Genomic DNA, 20,679 nt, shown 5'->3' with positions numbered 1-20,679 from the left:
AAAAAACAAGGAAATGACATTTCAACTTTCATAATACCATCCCTAGTGACGCATATAACATAATACACAAAGAAACTCAATATATTAATCTTCTTTAGTGTATTTATCTAACATACATATAATGTATGACTTTTTAAATAGATGTAAATTTGACAAACTGCAATTTTTTTCGAGTGTGTACCTTATAATGCGCTTTGTTTAACCTTGGCACGTGACGTAACGTTGCATTCTCCAGCAGAATAAGAGCCATGACGGACGGAAAAAGGCACCTTACCCCACGGCAGTTGAGTCGAAACAAATACCAATTACCAGGACAGAAGAATATAACCACTAGTTTCTTTCCATGGTGATTGATTCCTGTGCGGTGCGAGCTTCTAAGCCCGATTTGGAATTGTATCCGTTTTGATGAAGACAGGAGACGGCAATGTTTTCGGCAAATCAAACAAAGGGACTGCCGAGGCACAACACTGGCAGACTGGCAGCCTTCTAGTAATTAATGTTAAGTAGGTACGAGTCACGTAAAATACACGTAATACAATAAGTTAGCTAGTGCTAACTGACTAAGTTAATGGCCGTTTGCGTCTGTATCGCGGGTAAAATTTTGCGTTTTTTTTTTTGCCCGTGGTTGCTCGCGGTGGAAAATGCGCAAAATTGGCCAACCCGCTGTTCATCGGTGGTATGCCCGCAAAACAGACGCCGGCGACTGTTCCGCTTCCTCATCGCGTCATTTCCGCGTCATTTTCTCGTGTGGCCCACTGTATAATAGCTGCCGAGCCGGCGTTATGCCGAGAAATGCATCCTTGCCGAGATTTGCATCCCCTCGCTACTACAACCACTTTTACCTTATTTTATCTCACTTTTATATCACTTTTAGGGAATTTAATGGCAAACATATAACCAAAACCACTTCGTCTTGCATTTGTTGGGAATGTAATACAACTTAAACCATTCCGTCTTTGTATTTGTTGTGAATGTAATCGAACGGTAATGCACGCCGTATACAAATCACTTTTGAGCAGGTAACAAGTTTATTTTGCCTTTTTCTATTCAAATCGCTCGTATTGAAACTGTTATGCACTCTACCATAAAGCTTTTTTCTGCATAATAAGCTTTACGGTAGAGTGCATAACAGTTCTCAAAAGTGATTTATATACGGTGTGCATTACCGTTCGATTACGTTCACAACAAAAACAAAGACGGAATGGTTTAAGTTGTATTACATTCCCAACAAATGCAAGACGAAGTGGATTTGGTTATATGTTCGCCATTACATTCCCTAAAAGTGATATAAAAGTGAGATAAAACGAGGTAAAAGTGGTTGTAGTAGCGAGGGGATGCAAATCTCGGCAGGGATGCATTTCTCGGCATAACACCGGGCTGTAGAAATCATAACCGCTCAAGACACAGTCCCGTGAAGATCAAGATTTCAAGCTATGGCACCGAAGAAGCCAATATGTTATTATTGTAATAGTTTTTCATTTTTATTTTATTATCATGTTATGAAATGAAAATAAATGTCAAGAAATAAAAATGGATTAAGACGAGGTCACTACGGTGACGGGGATCCATGTTCACCCCTTGACTGACGTGTGCTCGCCAAATCGCGCTGTATATACGCGTAGAAAGGCGTTTGACCGTCACACGCGTAACACGCTAATTTCACGTAATAACACCGCGATACAGGCGCAGAACATGCTATGACCGTGCTCCACTCATGATTACCCGCTGAAATTTCGCGTCCTACCCACGTGTAACCACGCCCTGGCCGCGGCCAGAGCACGTCGTTCCGCGTCATTTCCGCGTCATTACCTCGTGTGCCGCCCGCGGTTAACACGTGGTCTAAAGTTTTGAGCAGCGCAAAACTTTTTCGCGCGGCCAACCGCGTGTGAATTTCCGACCGCATGTAAAGCACTGTTGTATCTCGTCTATATGGCGATCTCAAAGCGTCCAACTTCCTCTGCTTCACAGGCAGAAATTTCTGGCCGTGATTCAGCCTCGCTACGCCCGTGAAAGGCTTGGTGATCGGGCCCTAAAGTTTTGAGCAGCGCAAAACTTTTTCGCGCTGCCAACCACGTGTGAATTTCCGACCGTGTGTAAAGCACTGCTGTATCTCGTCTGTATGGCGATCTCAAAGCGTCCAACAGCGTCTGCTTCACAGGCAGAAATTTCTGGCCGTGATTCAGACGCAAACGGCTGTGTGACCGGGCCCTTAGCGTTGTCATTTCTTACTTCATAAATGAGCTGCTTTGATTGTGATTAACCAGCGATAATCTTCCAAATTTCACATGTTTTGAAAACTGTTTCGTGCGCTACCGTAAAGCTTATTACACCAAGATGATCTGCTAAATTACCAACGGATAAAATGACGAACATTCAGCAAATGAAATGTGATTTCCATACAAGTTGCTTTACTGCTTTATCACTATCATTATTACAATAGTTTTAGTAACGTTGGCTCGAGGGGGACATTTCACGCTGTGCATTTGTCGGCAAAATGAAGCACAGTACAGACGCTGCCCAACTTACGAACGATATAGGTTCCGGACAATCGTTCGCAAGTTGAATTTGTTTGTAAGTTAATTCAGTGCTATATTTTGTATGGAATGTATGTTTAAGGTGTATACAAGTAACCTGTATCGTTTTGTACTAAAAAATAAACATTTCATTAAATAATATGCTCTATAGAGATAAATGAAGTTGAGTTTAACTTACGTTTGGATGATGCGCTTTAAGAGGCTGTCCTCCGTGGTAAAAAGTGGCAGACAAAAAGCTTTCTGACCATTTTCTCAACCGCATCAAGCTTTCTTATTTCACTTTCGTTTCAATCAAAACGGCTCACCTCTTCTTTACACCTTACACCAGGGGTGGGCAAACTCTTTGAGTCGCGGGCCGTATTGGCTTAAACATTTTTTGAAAGGGCCAGGAGGAGAAAAAAATAACATTTTTTGTATATAGCGATACAGTCTCGAATACAAACCTCAGCAATACCTGAGTGTAGCTCCTATGCTGTCAGACAGAGGACAGAAAAGCTACTGGACTTGTTCTAGGTTTGAGGAGTGGTAATATTTATTTTGTTAAATATTTTTAATTTGGGGCAGCATGGCGGGGCAGTGGTTAGCGCGTGTGAGGCGCAGTTCTGAGGTCATAAGATCGAACCTTCCTGCCGAAGTTTGCATGTTCTCCCCGTGCTTGCGCGGTTTTACTTCAGGCACTACGTTTCCTCCCACATTCTAAAAACATGCATGTCAGGTTAATTGGCCGGTTCAATTTGTCCTTGGGTTTGAATGAGCGAGTGAGTTTTCTGTCTCTGTGTGCCCTGCGACTGTCTGGCAACCAGTTCAGGGTGTCCCCTGCCCACTGCCCGAAGATAGCTGGGATGGGCTCCAGCACCCCCGCGACCCTACTAAGGATAATAGCTGCAGATGACGGATGGATGAATAATGTGAAACAGGATTTTTAAAAATACGTATTGCATAAATTTTCATCTTTCGTACTTCCTTCTCTCCAAGAGGCGAGAGAGCAAACAAGGAGAGGAGAGTGATTGGTGGCAAGTGATGGCGGGCGGTGGTAGGGGGGAGTGTGTGGGGGCTTTTCCCCTATAAGAGCGCTCGCCTGTATCCTCCACGTAGCCACAAACGCCGTCATTTGCGGAGGAAACTTACTTCTTGAAACCCACATCCGAGGAACGCCCCCCTTTGAGGACTGTCACACAAACTCAGGTAAGAGTGGAAAGGAAAGTTGAAAAGTTATTAGTTTATCAGACTCAATTGCTTGACTTTTTAATTATTTTAAACAGCAAAGTATTATGGGTAATGGCTTCACTTTGAACCATTTGGACCAGTTTTAGTGTACAGGTTCGGCTTTTATGTTCAAATGTGAAAAGAGGTGGTCAACCTTTTTTCTTTTTAATCACAAAAAGTGTAATAAATAATGTGTTTCAATAGAAGTGATTTATAATATTCAAAATTGTTTGTTTATTACATAAAGACAATGAATAAATAAAATTCATTCAATTTGAATTTGACAGAAATCATTTAAAATGAAATTAATAAACAAAATAATCTCAAATAATTAAAACATATTATCCATGTATTAAATATTTAATCATAATAATAACAATAATATACCATTCTGTTGTTCTATTATACAATTATTATTATGTACAATATCGATTGTTATTGATGATATAACTATAACTGAATTTGAATTGTCCTTTGTGTATTGATATCAACTTTGTGAAAGATTGTATTCATTGAAATTAGATTTGGCACTCCAGGGTAAACAAACACTTAAGAGAGAAAAAAAGATAAGAAACAGTCGGGATGAATAGGCAAAAAATATTTACAACGTAATGCTTAGAGACTGGCCTAAGTTATAATAATCATGCAATGTTTATGAATGAAAAAGAATACAATGGTGCAATGAAAAAAGACAATTTTCATAAAAAGAATTAGAAATAACTATGCAAATATTTGGTAACAAGAATGAAATAATGACAATTGCAACATCAATAATAAGTCAAAAATTAAATCAATTAAGTTTCCCAAAAAATAAATCAAACAGTTTTCCATCTTTAACTAAGAGTTAAAGCAAAAGAAAATCCAAATACATTTTCTTAACCTAAAAGGAGAATAGTGATAAAATATCTTTAAAAGAAAATATTTTGTGAAACAGCTAAATGAAAAAAAAGAGACAAAAAAAGTCCAAAGTGTAAATTTTCTGTTATTAGAACAGTTTCTTATCCAGTTTTGTCATGCAAATAGCTCGAATTGATTTTAAAAAGTTATGGTTATTTCAGGATATAATCTTTATATTTATTAAATGTGAATTGAGTATCAAAATCAACCTCTTGTATCAATGTCCAGAGTCGGTTATTTTATTAGTTGCTGTCCACTGAAAATTTGCACAAGCCTTGAATAACAACCAATCAGAGATCTGCTTCTGAAAGTAAGTGGACAGCGATTGGTTGTTTCGTGAGACTTGATGAACTTCCATTTCATTTCCATTGAACAGTATGAAACAAAATGGCCGCCCCATCCATCCATCCATCCATCCATCCATCCATCCATCCATCCATCCATCCATCGCTTCTTATTTGTTTTCTTAAAATGCCACATTCTTCAAAACACAATGCTTAGAATAATGGGTATGCTGTCTCTAGACCAGGAGTCTCAAAACGTTTTCAAGCAAATAGCTACTTTTTGTTACTAATTAGCACAAAGAACACCCAGTTTAATATGCTTTTACAAATAAACAACATATCAAGTTAATACTATGTTGTTACTATTTTCTTACCAGAATAATTATCGGAAGTTAGATTAAAAAGAAAATATCTTTCTAGTAAATAATAAACACCCAGTGGTTACCCGAAAGGCCCCCGGTTTGAGATGGGTTGAAAACATTTATTGGCCTGGGGAGGGAGGGACGCCACCAGGCTGTACTTTCCCGAGACACACCAAAGGAAATAGTGCCCCAATAGCTGGTGAAAATAGCCGTACCACAATTGTGAAATTCGCTTCTCGGCCTTTTGGCTAAGATCACGGCACACATTGATTTTTGCAATCCGGAGATGGAATAAGAGCTTGCTCTGTCCACTCCACGCATCGGCCCGGTATTGCAGTACCTCCATGAACGGTGCATTTGCAATGATCGCAGCAAGGCTTTAGGGCTAGGACCTTAGCTTGGCCTTTTGGCTGAGAGTAAGTGTCCCGGCTCCTAGGCTTTGTAGCGTATTATGAACTGACCGATAACGGATAATTGATAATGAATAACGAAGATAGAACAATAACCCTTAAAAATCCCTCCCCCCCTACAACCCAAGTAGTTAAGGGATCCACCGACCCACCACTGGTGAGTTATAGTCATAACAGGTTCGCGGGCACCTCAGCTGTCCTCAAGTTAGAGACCCATGCTCTAGACCCAATGATTGCATAGACACACACTGGAAATATCTAAGACCCCTTCAAAGCCCACAGCATCTAAAGATAGGGCATTTAGAAAACAGTCCATTCACCAGGATACCTGAATGACTATGCTGGTGATATAATCTAATCCAAAAAGGCAATGTCCCAGAAACAACGGGGTCCCTTTGTGAGGGTCGGCGGGGTGGACCTTCTTTATCCTCCCAGCGGTGCTCGTTTTATTACTTACAAAAGACGCGTTGCAAAGCACGCTGTGTGCCTTGCTTTTTCTTTGACTCCTATGCATTTTTGCATTAAAGGCTAATCGAATAGTGACACTTTTAATGCTCGCCTTTAAGTATCGCTAATACTCCTCGTTATCTTTTTCTCTGACAAATACATATAAATCGCGCCATTAACAACTTTTCACCTTTGAGACCCAGACAAAGAAAATCAATAGGAAATGTTCGGATATTACCCTGTGAGTTTGTGAGTCTACCAGCATGAATCGACCCGAGGTGATTAGACACATTGAACACAAGATTAGATTTAGCTTACCATGTCTGTCTGTTAAAACCAGTTTGGAAAATCTTTGAAACAGTACAGAAAATCAAAGACATCGTGTAGAACGTTTTAGGGAAAAAATGGCCTCAAATGTGTGTATTTTGTGTGTTTATTCCCTTTATGATTTATAAACAACAGCTTTTAGTCGGTCGATCACTGAGTGTGTTTAGATTTGTGTTTCAATCAACCTGATTGGTCGTATAGATTTTCCTCTACGTTTTCAAAAAAGGCCAACGAGTATTTGAAGTGGCCCTGACAGATAAGTGGAGTTACCGTCAGGTTATGAATAGCCTTTAACTATGTGACCCCTAATTATTTATAGCTCGATATAAGTTGATTACAAAGCACATTTTAAATACCTCTTTTAGATTTTTAGTCATTTTCTTGGACCAGCAAACACAAACATTGGTCAGTATGATCTTGTGTGTAAAGCAATGGAATAGAATAGTATTGGCTTTATTGTCATTGATTACAACCTAGTGTAGATTCTTTACAACAAAATTAAGCATGGCGTGTGGATAAACATATAATAACAGACTTAAAGAAAATAAAGAAAGGGAACAAAAATATTACTTGAGATTTACAGTACATATCTTTGGATTTAAATGGTCTATATGGCCATTGATATCAACAAGCGCTCGTCTTGGGATCAAGAGGTAGCGGGTTCGATTCCCGGCTCCTCCGTGTTATATGTTGGAGTGTCCTTAGGCAAGACACTGAATCCTCAATGCCCTCGATAAGCAGGTAGGCATGGCTGACTCCCTACTAGTGTGTGAGTGTGTGTGAATGGGTAAGTGTGAAGCACATTGTAAAGCGCTTTGGGAGGTATTCATTGACTTGAAAAGCGTTATATAAATGCAAACCATTTACATTATTATTAAGGATATCAACCTTTTTCTTTTTAAATTAATTAATTAATTTTTATATAAAAAATATAAATGTATTTTATAAGGACCATAAGTAACTACAATGTATTAAATTTGTATTTATTACAAAAAAGGGGGTTTCCTAGGTGTGAATGAGTGAGTGAGTTGTCTGTCTCTGTGTGCCCTTTGTCTGGCTGGCAACCAGTTCAGGGTGTCCCCTGCCCACTGCCCGAAGATTGCTGGGATGGGCTCCAGCACCCCTGTGACCCTACTGAGGATAAGCGGTGCAGGTAATGGATGGATGGAAATGTATTTTGACTAAATAATTTCAAATATTAAAAGTTTATTAAAATGTATTGCTCTCCTAATAATACACCATAATAACATTATTATATTAGTAAATAATTATCGTAATTATTGGTGCCAATAATAATAATAATAATAATAATTACTAATAATAACATTTAATTCAAGTTCAGTTCAATGCACTTTTGTATAAATTTCATGTATTTTTGCTTATTATGCAAATCGACATATTTTATTTTATTAATGAATAAAGATTTTTCAACACTGGCAGGCGCTTACTAATGCACAATGTCCCTTGACAAAGGACATAAAAACAAGAAATAAAACACATCTTTTTTATCTATTGCTTTAGGCTGAACCAAAGCAAACCGCTTGTTATTGTGAAAGGCTAATAAAATATGAAATTTGGCAGGACAGTAGAGTCTGTGTCCATTCTAACGACTGTAATGCTTACTGGAAAAGACATTAAGACGATTGACTATATATATGTTTTATGGTGAAAACTGTGAAAAGTGCTGAAGATAAATTTCAAGGAATAAGTTCTGGCATATTTAAAATAAATGTTTTGAGCACAAAGTCCTCATATACAGTAGTAGAGCACGGGACTCCATCGGGCCCGTGGGCACCAGATAGCCCTCCAAGAACATCTGAGTAGCCCACAGACCGGTTCTGAAAATATCTCACCATTGATCGCGATTTTCGACGAAATTTGATTTCTGACTCGCACGAGAAATCATTTACATTATCGGTGTCGTTAAAAGGGCGGCACGGCATATGAGTGGTTAGCGCGGAGCCCAAGCGTGTGGAGGTTCAGGGTTCAAGTCCAGCTATTATTCAATGCATACAAGGCAAATGTTTTAGTGGTTGGCTGAGCTTATTTTGACCCTACTTCTAATATTTCCAACCCGGGAACAACATAATAGTAACATAGTAACAACATAGTAATAACATGAAGAGATGTTATTTTTTCAAATGCATGCCAAACTGGCTTATGAGTAACCCAAAAAGTAGTTATCTGCTTCAAAAATGTTTCTTCTAACATATTTAAAACAAATCTTTTGCACTAATAGCTTCTTAACCCAACTTTAAAGATGCATTGCAAAACCTTCATCAAACTACCTTACAAAAAAAAAATTCTGGACTTTCCCCTAGACCTTCCCCTTCTTTGGAAAATATAAACAGGCTCCTTTTTCCCTTCTTTAATCTTGTTGTTTGCACTAAATCTGTCTTTTACAAAATTATAGATCATGATTAATGCAATACTGTACCTAAATTACTTCCTAACATAGTTTGGCACACTCACCACACTATATTGAATTCGGCATATTGTTTATGGCTCTTGTTATTTTTTCCTTAAATCGACTCCTTTCGATATTAATATTGTTAATAATACTGATAAGGATAATAATAATAACAATAATAACAGTATTAAACCTGTTCTTCTGCACACTTTTTCTCTTTTCAAGCAGGCAGGAAGGCAGATTTCAGTTTTACTGTTGTTTTGTTTCAGAAAAAAAATATTTAGAACCATGTCTATCTCAATCGTTTTTCTTATTCTAAATAGTAGTTCATTTTTCTTGGTTTACCAGTGGGCACAAAATAACGTAGGCTAAACTACTAAGAAAACGAGTTTTTCTCCTTTTTTTGGATACTTTGTGTAGTTGACAGTAAAACCTCACTTAAAAAGTTAAAGTCAAGGTCACATCACCCTGAATTGAAATGAGCAGTCTCTAATCCTACCTGAAGACACAAACACACCAAGGAAAACCATCACAAAATTGAGCAATGGGTCCAATGAACCGTGAATAATTCCGCTTTGGGTAACAGGAAGTCATTAATTGTCAAACTGGTCATGTTCTATTTGGAATGAAAGCAATAATTGAGAAAACAACAGTCTTTGGTCCAGGTAGTGTACTTTTAAATGACCTACTCACTTCTTAACTTTAACAAGACTTGGAACTCATCCCTTTCCGCTGATTGGATGTTTTTTGGGGAAGCGTGAGGTTGTATGTAATGCTAGCAGACCTCCACCAGCAACCACAGTAATGGCCTTAATTAGCTGGTTTACTCAGCAGTTAATCGCTTCATTAAAAACAAATGAATTGCTTTCAGGGAGCTCCCGGAAGATCTGACAGTCAACGGGATATCTTGGCTTAACTCGTTCGGCGCTGTCTTTTATCTGCAATAGGATTAAAGACTGGAGGACAAACAAACATCCAGCCATTATCTGCACCACGTATCCGCAGTAGGGTCGCAGGGGTGCTGGAGCCCATCCCAGGTATCATCAGGCAGTGGGCAGGGTAAACACTGAACTGGTTACCAGCCAGTCCCAGGGCACACAGGGACAGACAACTCACTCGCTCATTCACACCACGGGACAATCTGGATTGGCCAATTAACCTGAAATGCATATTTTTGGAGTGTGGGAGGAAACCAGAGTGCCCGGAGGAAACCCAGGCAAGCTTGGGGAGAACATGCAAAATCCGCACAGTAGGATTTGATCCCATGACCTCAGAACTGTGCCGCAGATGCACTACCCACTCATCCGCTGTGCCGCCGGAACAACAAAATATTGATTTAAAAACAGCTGAAAAATACAATAATATCCTACATCAACATATCCCCAAAATGAGTAGGCTGAAGCCGAAGCTTTCAAGTGCCCACCCCAGGTACATCTTTCTTTTTTTCCTTGGAGGGAAGTCATATTCAAAACCAAAGCAAGAAAACAGAACTTTACCCCACAAAGGAAAATTAAAGAACAAAGAGATTGCATTTTTACTTTTAATAATATCGCTTGTGACTTGTATAGCAAATTATATCTAAAGAAATTCTGATATATTAATGTTCTATCGTATATCTACTTATCCAAAATACATATAGTATAGATTTTTTTTTTTTAATTGATATGAATAAGGTGTCATGATTGCCCATTGCCCTCACCTGTACCCACTCGTTTGGCTCCAGCTGCTGCTCGTTTCCTGATCGGTTCTCCTCCTATTTAAACTCAAAGCTTCCATTTACTCCTCGTTAGTCCGTCAGCAAACCTCCGCACATGCAAGGCAAGCACTTTTTGACTCTGGCTCCCGTTTGTCCCGTTCTTTCCTTTATCCTGCTCGTCTGCCCTGGCTTCCCGATCGTCTCCGTCTCTCTCTCTGACTTTTTCATTCCTCCGACCACACACCGATCTCCCGCCCCTGGATGCCCGACTTGTTTCTGCCCACCGACCATGCTCCGATAACCCGCCCCGGATGCCCGACTCGTTTCTACCCACCGATCACGCTTTGATCTCTCGTCCCGGCTGCTCAACTCATTTTCGCCTCCTGACCACGCTCCGATCCTGTGAGCTCCCTGCTCCTCCTGTCCAGCGATCGCCGAATTGCTGACGTTTGTTTCCCCATGCCTGACTTCTCCTCTTCCGCAATGAAGTTTGTTGTGATACATTATGTGTTTGGGTCTACCGTCTGTTCTGGTTCTGACATAAGGGACATTTTTACAGTCATCATTTATCTCATTCGTATTATTGTCTCGCCGGCAGATAGATCTGCTTATTTTAGTATTATTTGATTATATTCTAAACCTCTCTATATCTGTTTGCTTTTTTAAAGATCATTTTTACTATAAAACAAGAATAATAATTCTTTAATCCTCAAATCATGTACTAGAAAAATATATGTAAAATACTGTATAGTAAAATAAAAAAATACTAATAATGCAAAAGTTTTTCTGTCTACCAGGAATTTTTTTTGCTCATTTTAGTATTTTTTGTTCATCTTAATATTTACTTATATTATATTCTTATGCATTTTTTTCCTATATATTCATGTATTTTAATTGTTATTTTAAAAAAATCTTTTCCACAATAGCTAATTATTATTACTAGATAATATACTAGATACATCTAATTAAAATAAAGTGAAATAAAAATATATACAAAAAATAATAACAATAATTATAACAAATTTCTGTCAATTAACCTTCAACAACGGTGTCTATGCTCATTTTAGGATAATTTTCTTATTTTATTTAATTTTAAATATTTTTTTCTTGTGAAAATATCAATATTAATCCTTAAGATGGGCAAACGTATCCGGCCTGTTTATGAATTATTTCTTATAACAAAAACTGTGCACATTTTTTTAATAGTAAATTGATCAATATTATCTGCACGATTTTTTGTTGTTGCAGCATATCAAAATACACCTCCATGACAAATCTTTACAATAAAATGACAAAATCTTTGGCCATTTTCAAGTCATTTCATCCATTCCACTCGGCTCATTTTTTTTCTACCACATCAAAATAATACAAACTGGAGAAAAACGACGTTGAATGTGTTCAAATGTTTTCTCTCTGAGAATGACCTAACAGAAATATTAATAAGTCACATTAACCAGTTGCATGTCACGCTGACTTACACCGAGCACACTTTTTACAGATTGATTTGGCGAATCTTTCAGCATCAGAAATAAATTTGAAGATGGATGATGAGTTTTTTCATTTAAATAATGATAACACACTGTAGACCCGTGACCTAAAGCTCCCTACCATACGATGTTTTCACCTTACAATGTGGAATAAGATGTTTTTTCGACCTTTCGTTGCTGCATTTTCCCTTCCATACGACATCAAAAACATATCCTTTTGTGTGCCCAAAAACGTACCAAATTCAAATTATCCATGAGAAGGAAAGGATGAGCAGTGCCTTCGAATGTTTTATTTCGTAATATGCTGCACACCAATGAGCTTTAGAACAATGGATGTAGAACAGGGGTGGGAAGTTCTTTTTAAGTCACCAGATTGAGTCAAAAACTTCGACCGGGCGCCCAGGCCAGGAGGAAACAAAATGATTGATTTGATTTTTTTGTATTTGGTGATAGTCATAACATCTTATAGAATGGAGGAAATAAATTAAATCAATAAATGATGTCCCCTGTACTAATAATCAACTAAAGAAGCTTAGAAAGAAAATAAAACAAAGACAACTAGAAGTTGAGAACTTAAACATGCACCATTTGGATAGACAACAACGTTGGCTCGATTATCACGTTATTGTATTTTGATAGAATTCCCCCTTTAACGTCACACTAATACCAATACCTTGCAACCATGAGATGTTCTGCAAAGTTCTCCTTTGATAAAGATGATGGCTCAGTCCTCGGCTGTAGAGCGATGAGCAATCCTGGTAGGCCTGGTACGAGAACCACAGGATGCAGGTTGTTGAGGCAGAAGTTGACTGCTGGTGGCTTGAGGCTCTCTGAGGTCACTGGCTTGTCCCACCGGTTTGGCCGCTAGCTTGATCAAGCTTGGCTGCTGACTTTGCAAGGTTCTCTGGCTGCTTGTTGACCTGAGACTTGGCCAGGACCGGCCAGGGTTTTGGTCCAGTTTTTTTTGTTAGGATATGCACTGTTGCCTTCTGCCTGGCCAAATTCAGACTGCCCTTGAGACGTGTACCAGTTCTGGGTTCCGGTGTCCTGGGAGGAGCGGACCCCCTGTGGTGGAGTTGTCACTGCAGCCTTTGATGCGTAAATGCAGGCTAACGTCCCCCTTCCCAACCTCCCATCCTACTAATATCAATCAGGTAACATATCTAGGTGATTTACTTAAAACACAGTATTCACCTCACATGTTTGGACATTGATTGATCATTTTCTGACATTGCAAAATGAATTCTGACCAAAAGTTGAATAATCTACACATTTGATGGTGCTTGTGTGTCTTAACCTGCCAAGAAGGGCTGCTTCCATAAAAAATCTGCTGATTAGATACACATTTTATCAGAGAAAAAATGAATGTTTCATATGGGCCATAACAGATTAATGATTTAATCTGATTTTTTTAATGAGAAAAACAAATTCAGACTTCAATCAACTCAATCTTTAACCACCAACCTGGGATGGATTAAGTTTGAAAGTTAATGCACCAGTATAATTACCTAAATGTATAGTAAAACCATTCATCTGTCACTGAATTAATATTTGTGTGTAAAACAATGAGTCAGTGTGTTTGCCAAAGGCATTAAGCGAGGCATCAATAAAACGAACTAATGAGTTTGTTAAATATGTGGAAAATGAATTTCTACCGACAGCTCTAAAAGGAGGTAGAAAAAAAAATCTCGTGATTCAATTCACGTCAGTAAATGTCATCTTTTGCTTCCTGCCCTTAAAACTGTCGTCTGAAAGCACTTCAGTGAAGACACAATAGTTATTATTATTACGGAGATTGCGGGGAGCGCATCGTTTCTGTCATTTGTCATTGGCAGCACTTGTAATATTTTTTTAAACTTCTGTTGTGGAAGAGAGCAGTCAAAACGTCTGACTCTAATAAGGTCTATTGTTCAATACATATATTTATTAAAGAACTGCTCTGAGTTCTCGCTGAAATACATCAAGTGTCTTGTTGGATGAGTCACTCCTGTACAAAATACAAATCGGCATACGGGACAAATACTTCTCAAAAGTTAACTGTTTGTCAAAAATATCTGGTTCAAATGGGGTAAGGCTTGGACAAATTCTCTATTTCAACCTTACAATGAAAGGAACCCTGGAAATGGTGCATAATATCGCAAAATGGTCTTTTCCTTTCAGATTGGTTGAATCAAAATTCTGTCTCGAAGTGCCTGCCAATCACAATGACTACAATTTTAATAGGTCACAGTTAATTGAATTATGTCCAAACAGTTTTTATTAATCTAAGTAGGCAGCCATTTTGTTACATGCTGTCCACTGAAAATGATATCATGATGGTGTTCGGCTCTGATAATGACCAATCATCGCTCAGCATTAGGAATCAGGTGAGGTGTGATTGATTGTTTGCTGAGTAGCAGTGAGTTCAGGTTCAATGGACAGCAAGTAGCTAAATGGCCACCGACCTTTAGAATACCATAAAACCATTCTTTTGGACTGTTTTTCTTTTTTTCTTTCTTTCTTTTTGCTTTGTTATTCTGTCTTTCTTTTTCTTGTTTTTGTTCCTTCCTTCATTCCTTCCCTTTTTCCTTCCGTTTTTCCTTCCTTCCTTCCTCCCTTCCTTCTTTCCTTCCTTCCTTCCTTCCTTCCTTCCTTCCTTCCTTCCTTCCTTTCTGCCAGCCTGTCTTCTTTCCTCCCTTCCTTCCTTCCTTCCTTCCTTCCTTCCTTCTTTCCTGCCTGCCTGCCTGCCTGCCTTCCATTCCTTCCAGGCTTCCTTTCATCCTTCCTTCTTTACTTCATTCTTCCTTCCTTCCTTCCTTCCTTCCTTCCTTCCTTCCTTCCTTCCTTCCTTCCTTCCTTCCTTCCTTCCTTCCTTCCTTCCTTACCTACTTACTTACCTCTATCCTTACCTTTTATTCTACCTTCTTCCCCCCCTCCCCTCCATCCCTTCCTTTTTTCCTCCAATCTTAACTTCCTCCGTGCCTCCCTTCTGCATTCCTTCCAACCATTTTTTCCATCCCTTAATTCATTTCTTCCACCTACTTTCTTGTTTCCTTCTTACTGTCTTCTTTTTTTATGTTTTTTTTCTGTCCTTCTTTCTTTTCTTCCTTCTCATCCTTCCATTGTTTCTTCCTTCCACCCTCACCCTTCTTCCTCCTTTATCTACATCCCTTCCTATCGTCCTACATTATTAACTTCCTTCCTTCCCTCCCTCCCTCTTTCTTCCATTCTTCTTATTTTTTTCCTTTCTTTCTTTCTTTATTTCTTTCTTTCTTTCTTTCTTTCTTTCTTTCTTTCTTTCTTTCTTTCTTTCTTTCTTTCTTTCTTTCTTTCTTTCTTTCTTTCTTTCTTTCTTTCAGGATAGCTTTTATCTGCCCCAAATCCCTGGATTTTGCGGGATTGGTTATCCGACAAATAATTTGTGCTGCTGTTCCTTGAGGTTTAGCATGTCACAACCTAAAGGAAAAATAGACAACAGACAAGTTAAAATACATCAAAAATTTGTCTCGCAGACCATCATGAAGACACTGGTGGCGCTCCTGATGCTGCTGCTTTGTGCTAGTGGCGCACACACCGACTGCAGGGATGACTGCCTGTCCTGCAGCCTCATCCTGCCCAAACGACTTACTTTCAACATGATGGTGAGCATACTTTTCACGCGCACTTTGCAAACACACTCACTCACAGTTTGTTAAGCCTAACCCTGACACACAAAAATTTTCTTTGCTGATAGGAGGCAAACCTCCAAGTTCTTGCTCTGTGTGACTCAACAAATTATCCTTTTGGCATTTGACTTTTACTAATTTGTTGTGGCTAATTGATTCCGGGGGATGCATGCCCGCACCTCTCAAGAAGTCGACACGGAAAACGACATTTAAGGGCATGGGAAAAAAACACAAATGATGATTTATTGCCTTGTGACAGCACCATTCAGCTCAATTTACATGTAATTGGAAGAGAGGTGTTCACCAAACTATTTGTTAAAAATACATATTTGCATTTATCACTATTAAAGGACCTACGGTACCATTTTGAACCTCTAATAGCACAAAATAAATGTTCAGCATTTTGGTCATTTTCTTCTTAAAAGGACTGTGTTGTCCTTATGAAAACTGTTTTTGTTTATTAAATGACTTACTGCGTTTAAAATGTAAAACAAAACTAAAAACTGATATAAGTTTGTTAAGAAATGTTCCACATACAGTAAATATTCTGGTTTATTCGAGCTTTAAGCTGAAAAATATAGTGAGTAATACTACTTCCGGGTAATACTACTGTTCTTTGATATGGTTGTCATCATTAGTTACATACAGGCTGATAGGACAGGTGCATGTTTTATCCGTCTCTATCCATGTTAAAGGACTAACAAGGCAATGCCATACATTTCTAAAAGTGTTTATATGATGTATAAACAACTGTATTTATAGTTCAGGCGAATGTAAAGTCAATGTACTTTATTTTCGCAAACTTATTTGCACATAGTCTCAATGCATTCTATTGTACTTTGCAGTTTTCACCATTCGGTGAAGGACATAAAGTTTCAGTTACATGTCCACTGTGGTCACGTTCCATCTTTGCTGGTATAGCTCGGTGTCATATCGATGACACTACAAGGACACTGTGTATCATTTGACCACAAATGTCACGGATCCGTGTAGTACAAAAAGAGTCCCAAAAAGCTCAAGAAAGAGTAAAAACTATAGATTTTTTTCCCCTTTTTGCCAAGCCTTTCACAAGGTTTTTGGGTGTCTGTAGCAGCAAGATGGCGGACATTAATGCCAGCTTTCTCTAGGTGGAGCGCATGTTATTGAAAATTGATAAGCTTATTCTACTTTTGATAGACACCTGCAAAGGAATTTGCATATAGGATGCCAGTTTGTTATTTTGGCTATTTTACTTCACTCTTGCTCGTTATTTTGACTATTGTCCGCTGTTCACACATCCTTATCACTATCAGCAAATAATGTCTCTGTTCTTTATATTCCACACCCTTTAGGGCTGATCTGCTCTTGGCAATCTAGGTGATTTATCAGAAACAAAGGGCTCAGGGGAGAGAATAATGTTGTTGGTTTTTTCACCGTTTGTAGGCACTAAACGATACACACTGTTGCTTTAAGTTTAACTTGCACCTTCAATAAAAAAGTTGTATGAGTTGCATATTTGGTGATGTTGCTGAAAATAAATGCCAATTTCGATTCATCTCACATCAATTCTTCCCCAAAGGCTTTTTTATGGATAAACAGTTACACTTAGGAAAAAGCTGGAACAACAAAATCGTCGCCCAACGTAGGGTCAAACGCACCAAATCAGGGCCAGGAGAAAAACTAAGTCACAAGATGGAACGTTCAGCTTACCAAATATGCTTTTTTTTTGAATGAAGAGAAATGATCTGCATTTATATAGCGCTTTTCAAGTCAATGACTTCCCAAAGCGCTTTACAGTGTGCTTCACATTTCCCAATAGCGGCCTTGTTGCAAGAGATTCATATTGGCAAGAGAACTAACATTTTACAACGTTTGATAAATGTGTGACTTTTTCACAGAAACCACAAAATTGTCTGGGTCTCCCCAAAGTTTTGCAGCCATGTAAGACGCTAACCTGCTTATTGGGGGTAGTTATTACACAGAGACATCACATTTTAGGCAAGCATCCTCAAACAATGAAGATCTCAGACATTTATAGACCAAGACCTACAGGGCAGGGTCCTTAGCTTAGGAATCATTCCTTCTTTTGTTAAGTTCAGTGATCATCAACTCTGATTGGTAGACCATAGTTGGGCAATACATGATGCAATCATCTGACGCAGACTGCCTGTTCAAAAAATTCTCATGGACCAAGTTTCTGGGGTTTATCTGAACTCTTTGGCATTCAATTGAGCAGCAAAAGTGACTTGCCTTTTGCTCGGACCAAATGTCTCCTGAATCAAGAGCAGGGGTGTCATACCTTTTTTAAGCTTAGAGCTGCTTTTTGTTACTAATTAGCGCAACGTGTACCAAGTTTGATATGCATTTCTAATGTAACAAATGGTCATGTCATGACTGTTTTTACTATCTTTTTGGTTGGGTGGATCTCTTAACTACTAGGGGGTACCATTTCCTGTGGTGTGTGTTAGGCAAGTACAGCCTGGTGGCACCCGTCCCTCTCCAGGCATACTTAATTGTTGGAAGTAGGGTTAAATAGACTCCACAACCACAAAAAAATCATTTATTTCAATATCAAAATGAAAATGCACTAGTAAGCTTTTTTCAGAACTGGTCCTCAAGCCTCTCAACTGTCCTTAGGGGGTACCCTGGTGACCACTAGCACCACGTTGGAAACTTTTGTTTCGAAAGAACAATTGAATACTATTTCTTACATTAATCAAATCAATACCATTTTCTACAACACCTTCAGTTCATCATTTCCTCCCTCTTTTTTGTTTTATCAGGAGTGTCTGTTTGAGTGCGAAGGATCTGCCTCACCCTCATCCTCCTGGGACACTTGCCGTGGGTCTTTGTCGCTATCACCCATGCCCAAAAGATCTCAGGAGGAAGTGGAGTCCCTATTCCCTGCTGAGGAGAACGAAGAAGATGAGGGAGCGGAAGAGCTGCCCTCAGCTCTCCAGAGGTTCCACCACATGACCCGTGCATTGGGGCTGGATGAAAGGGACGTGACTGCCCAAGACGTACTTCCCTCTGACCAAGATTACGATGATACAGCCGACGAGGCATCTCTGAGCGCTGACAAGCGTTTCGGAGGCTTCGTGAAGGGCCGCCACGGTTACAGGAAGCTGATGGGGCCGGCCAGGTCCTACCAGAAGCGCTACGGGGGATTTATTGGCATCCGCAAGTCAGCCCGCAAGTGGAACAACCAGAAACGCTTCAGCGAGTTCCTCAAACAGTACCTGGGAATGAGTACTCGGGCCACAGAGTACAACAGTGTTTCTGAGGAGCTAAGCAGGCACAATGAGGTGTAAAGATTGATGTGCTTCTTATTGTAGGCCGGTTTTGTAAGGCAGGGGTTGATGCCCTGTTAGTGCCTGTGTGGACCATTTAATTTCATCTACTGTCTGGTGACACATATCTGATGTTCCTGTGCTAATGTGTAGAATACTATCACATCTGTAAGTTGGTTTTTCAAGTCTGAATTATTGTTCTTCACAGAAGCTGATTAAACGCATTGTTTTTGTTTTTATTTTTCCCAACATGCTCCTCACTTATCCAAATCCAGAATTGTAATTAATACTTTGTTAATTTATTTGGAATTAAGCATCTAAAGCTTCATTTCTTTTATCCACTTTCATAGGCTTCCATTTTTCTACATGCCTTTGACTGAAAAATAAATAACAACCTATGTAAACTCAATGAAAAATCATGGATTTTCTTAGTCATTTTCAGATCATTATTAGGGTTTCCGATGGTCATGTGTCTTTTTAAGTGGCTGCCGTGTTGTATTACTAGTGACAATGGAAGAAAATAAAAATATAAATTAATATGTTCACTTTACAAGTTTAGACAGGGTTTCAAATGTTAGGTACAAGGAAAGTTTAATGTAATTCACAACATAGACACGTGCTTCAGGAAAATCGCCAGATTGTCCTCAGATCCTGAGGTTTTACCTGCAATTTTACACCAGCTAATTTACTGACCAAGTCCGTAGTACATTCTATAAAATCCTCAAAGTATAGATTTAGTTTGTTAGTGGCTGGGTGAGAAAAGTACCAGGTAAAATACACTGAAACCTTAATGGGTTTGGTCGGTATAGCAAGTAGTTTACATGCATGTAAACGTAAACAATGTCACCGTAATTAAATGTTTTTGATAATTTCAAATAATGTACACCATATAACAATTTTTGTACTGGATACTTTAAAAATGTATATGTTTTGTCCAAGTATGAATTATCTGGTAAATTGCTAGGATCAGATAATGAATTGTCATTTTAAATAAAATATGGGTCTATGTTGTCAATTACCCTCAAATTTTCTTTGTATCTAGTCTTTGAACCTCCGTTTACACCTTTAAAGTATGCAGATTAATTTATATGGGCATCTTTTTCCATTGTCGCTTGTAATCAAATCTGGCAGCCGTTTTTAATTACAATTTTCTTGTCCTTCGAGAGCCCCTCTCCACTTCTTTGATTCTTTACCATAAGCATTTATTAATTTTAGGTTGATTTGCTAAATTTATATGGAATATTCATTTTTTTATTTACTTTTCTTTTGTCACTTTATGTTAGGGCTGGAGAAACTTCACTCTCCTCCCATCTTGTGGTATAATAGGAAAGTGCACCTTTATCCAAACTGTCCAATGGATTATGTAAAAACTTAAAATAAAACTGCAAATGGTAAACTGTGTTCATCTCCAAGTCAAACTATGATGATTGCACCTGTGTTTGAAACAAGGACATTGCATATAAATAAATAGAAGTGAAATAATATTTGGAATTTTAACAGTCACTGTGCCCCTACTTCCTTTTATTTTTGACAATTGTAAAAAGCTGATGAAAAAAATGTCCATCAATTAAAAGAGTTGAATATTTGTTCAATGGTGTGTCTTGCAACAAATAATTCACGTGTCCTGTGCTGGTTTTGTTCAACAAAGATTTCTTTTCTTTTTTAAATGATTCATAATACACGGTTTGGGTGGTTGTGTGTCTTCT

The 20,679-nt window shown here is 38.5% G+C and overlaps 1 protein-coding gene and 1 pseudogene across 4 annotated transcripts in view; both read left to right on the top strand.

Moving 5' to 3' along the window:
- LOC148367176 (prepronociceptin-like) overlaps nucleotides 1-20,517 on the top strand; it is a 43,660-nt gene extending 23,143 nt beyond the window's left edge. For 3 of the 4 annotated variants that reach the window (XM_088333211.1, XM_088333212.1, XM_088333214.1), the window contains 2 exons: nucleotides 15,552-15,680; nucleotides 18,467-20,517. In XM_088333211.1, the coding sequence (XP_088189337.1) occupies nucleotides 15,558-15,680; nucleotides 18,467-18,994 (651 nt within the window). In that variant the 5' untranslated portion in view covers nucleotides 15,552-15,557 and the 3' untranslated portion in view covers nucleotides 18,995-20,517. Of the gene's footprint in view, nucleotides 1-3,509; nucleotides 3,720-15,551; nucleotides 15,681-18,466 lie in introns of all 4 variants that reach the window. The other variant, XM_088333210.1, reaches the window with a different exon arrangement.
- LOC148367177 (U2 spliceosomal RNA) lies at nucleotides 5,512-5,645 on the top strand (annotated as a pseudogene).
- Nucleotides 20,518-20,679: the final 162 nt, after the last annotated feature.

Source organism: Urocampus carinirostris, chromosome 4, assembly GCF_059441175.1.
Source record: "Urocampus carinirostris isolate Australia breed hairy pipefish chromosome 4, RoL_Ucar_1.0, whole genome shotgun sequence".
Lineage (NCBI taxonomy): Eukaryota > Metazoa > Chordata > Actinopteri > Syngnathiformes > Syngnathidae > Urocampus > Urocampus carinirostris.
This window is presented reverse-complemented; position numbering and strand designations above follow the sequence as displayed.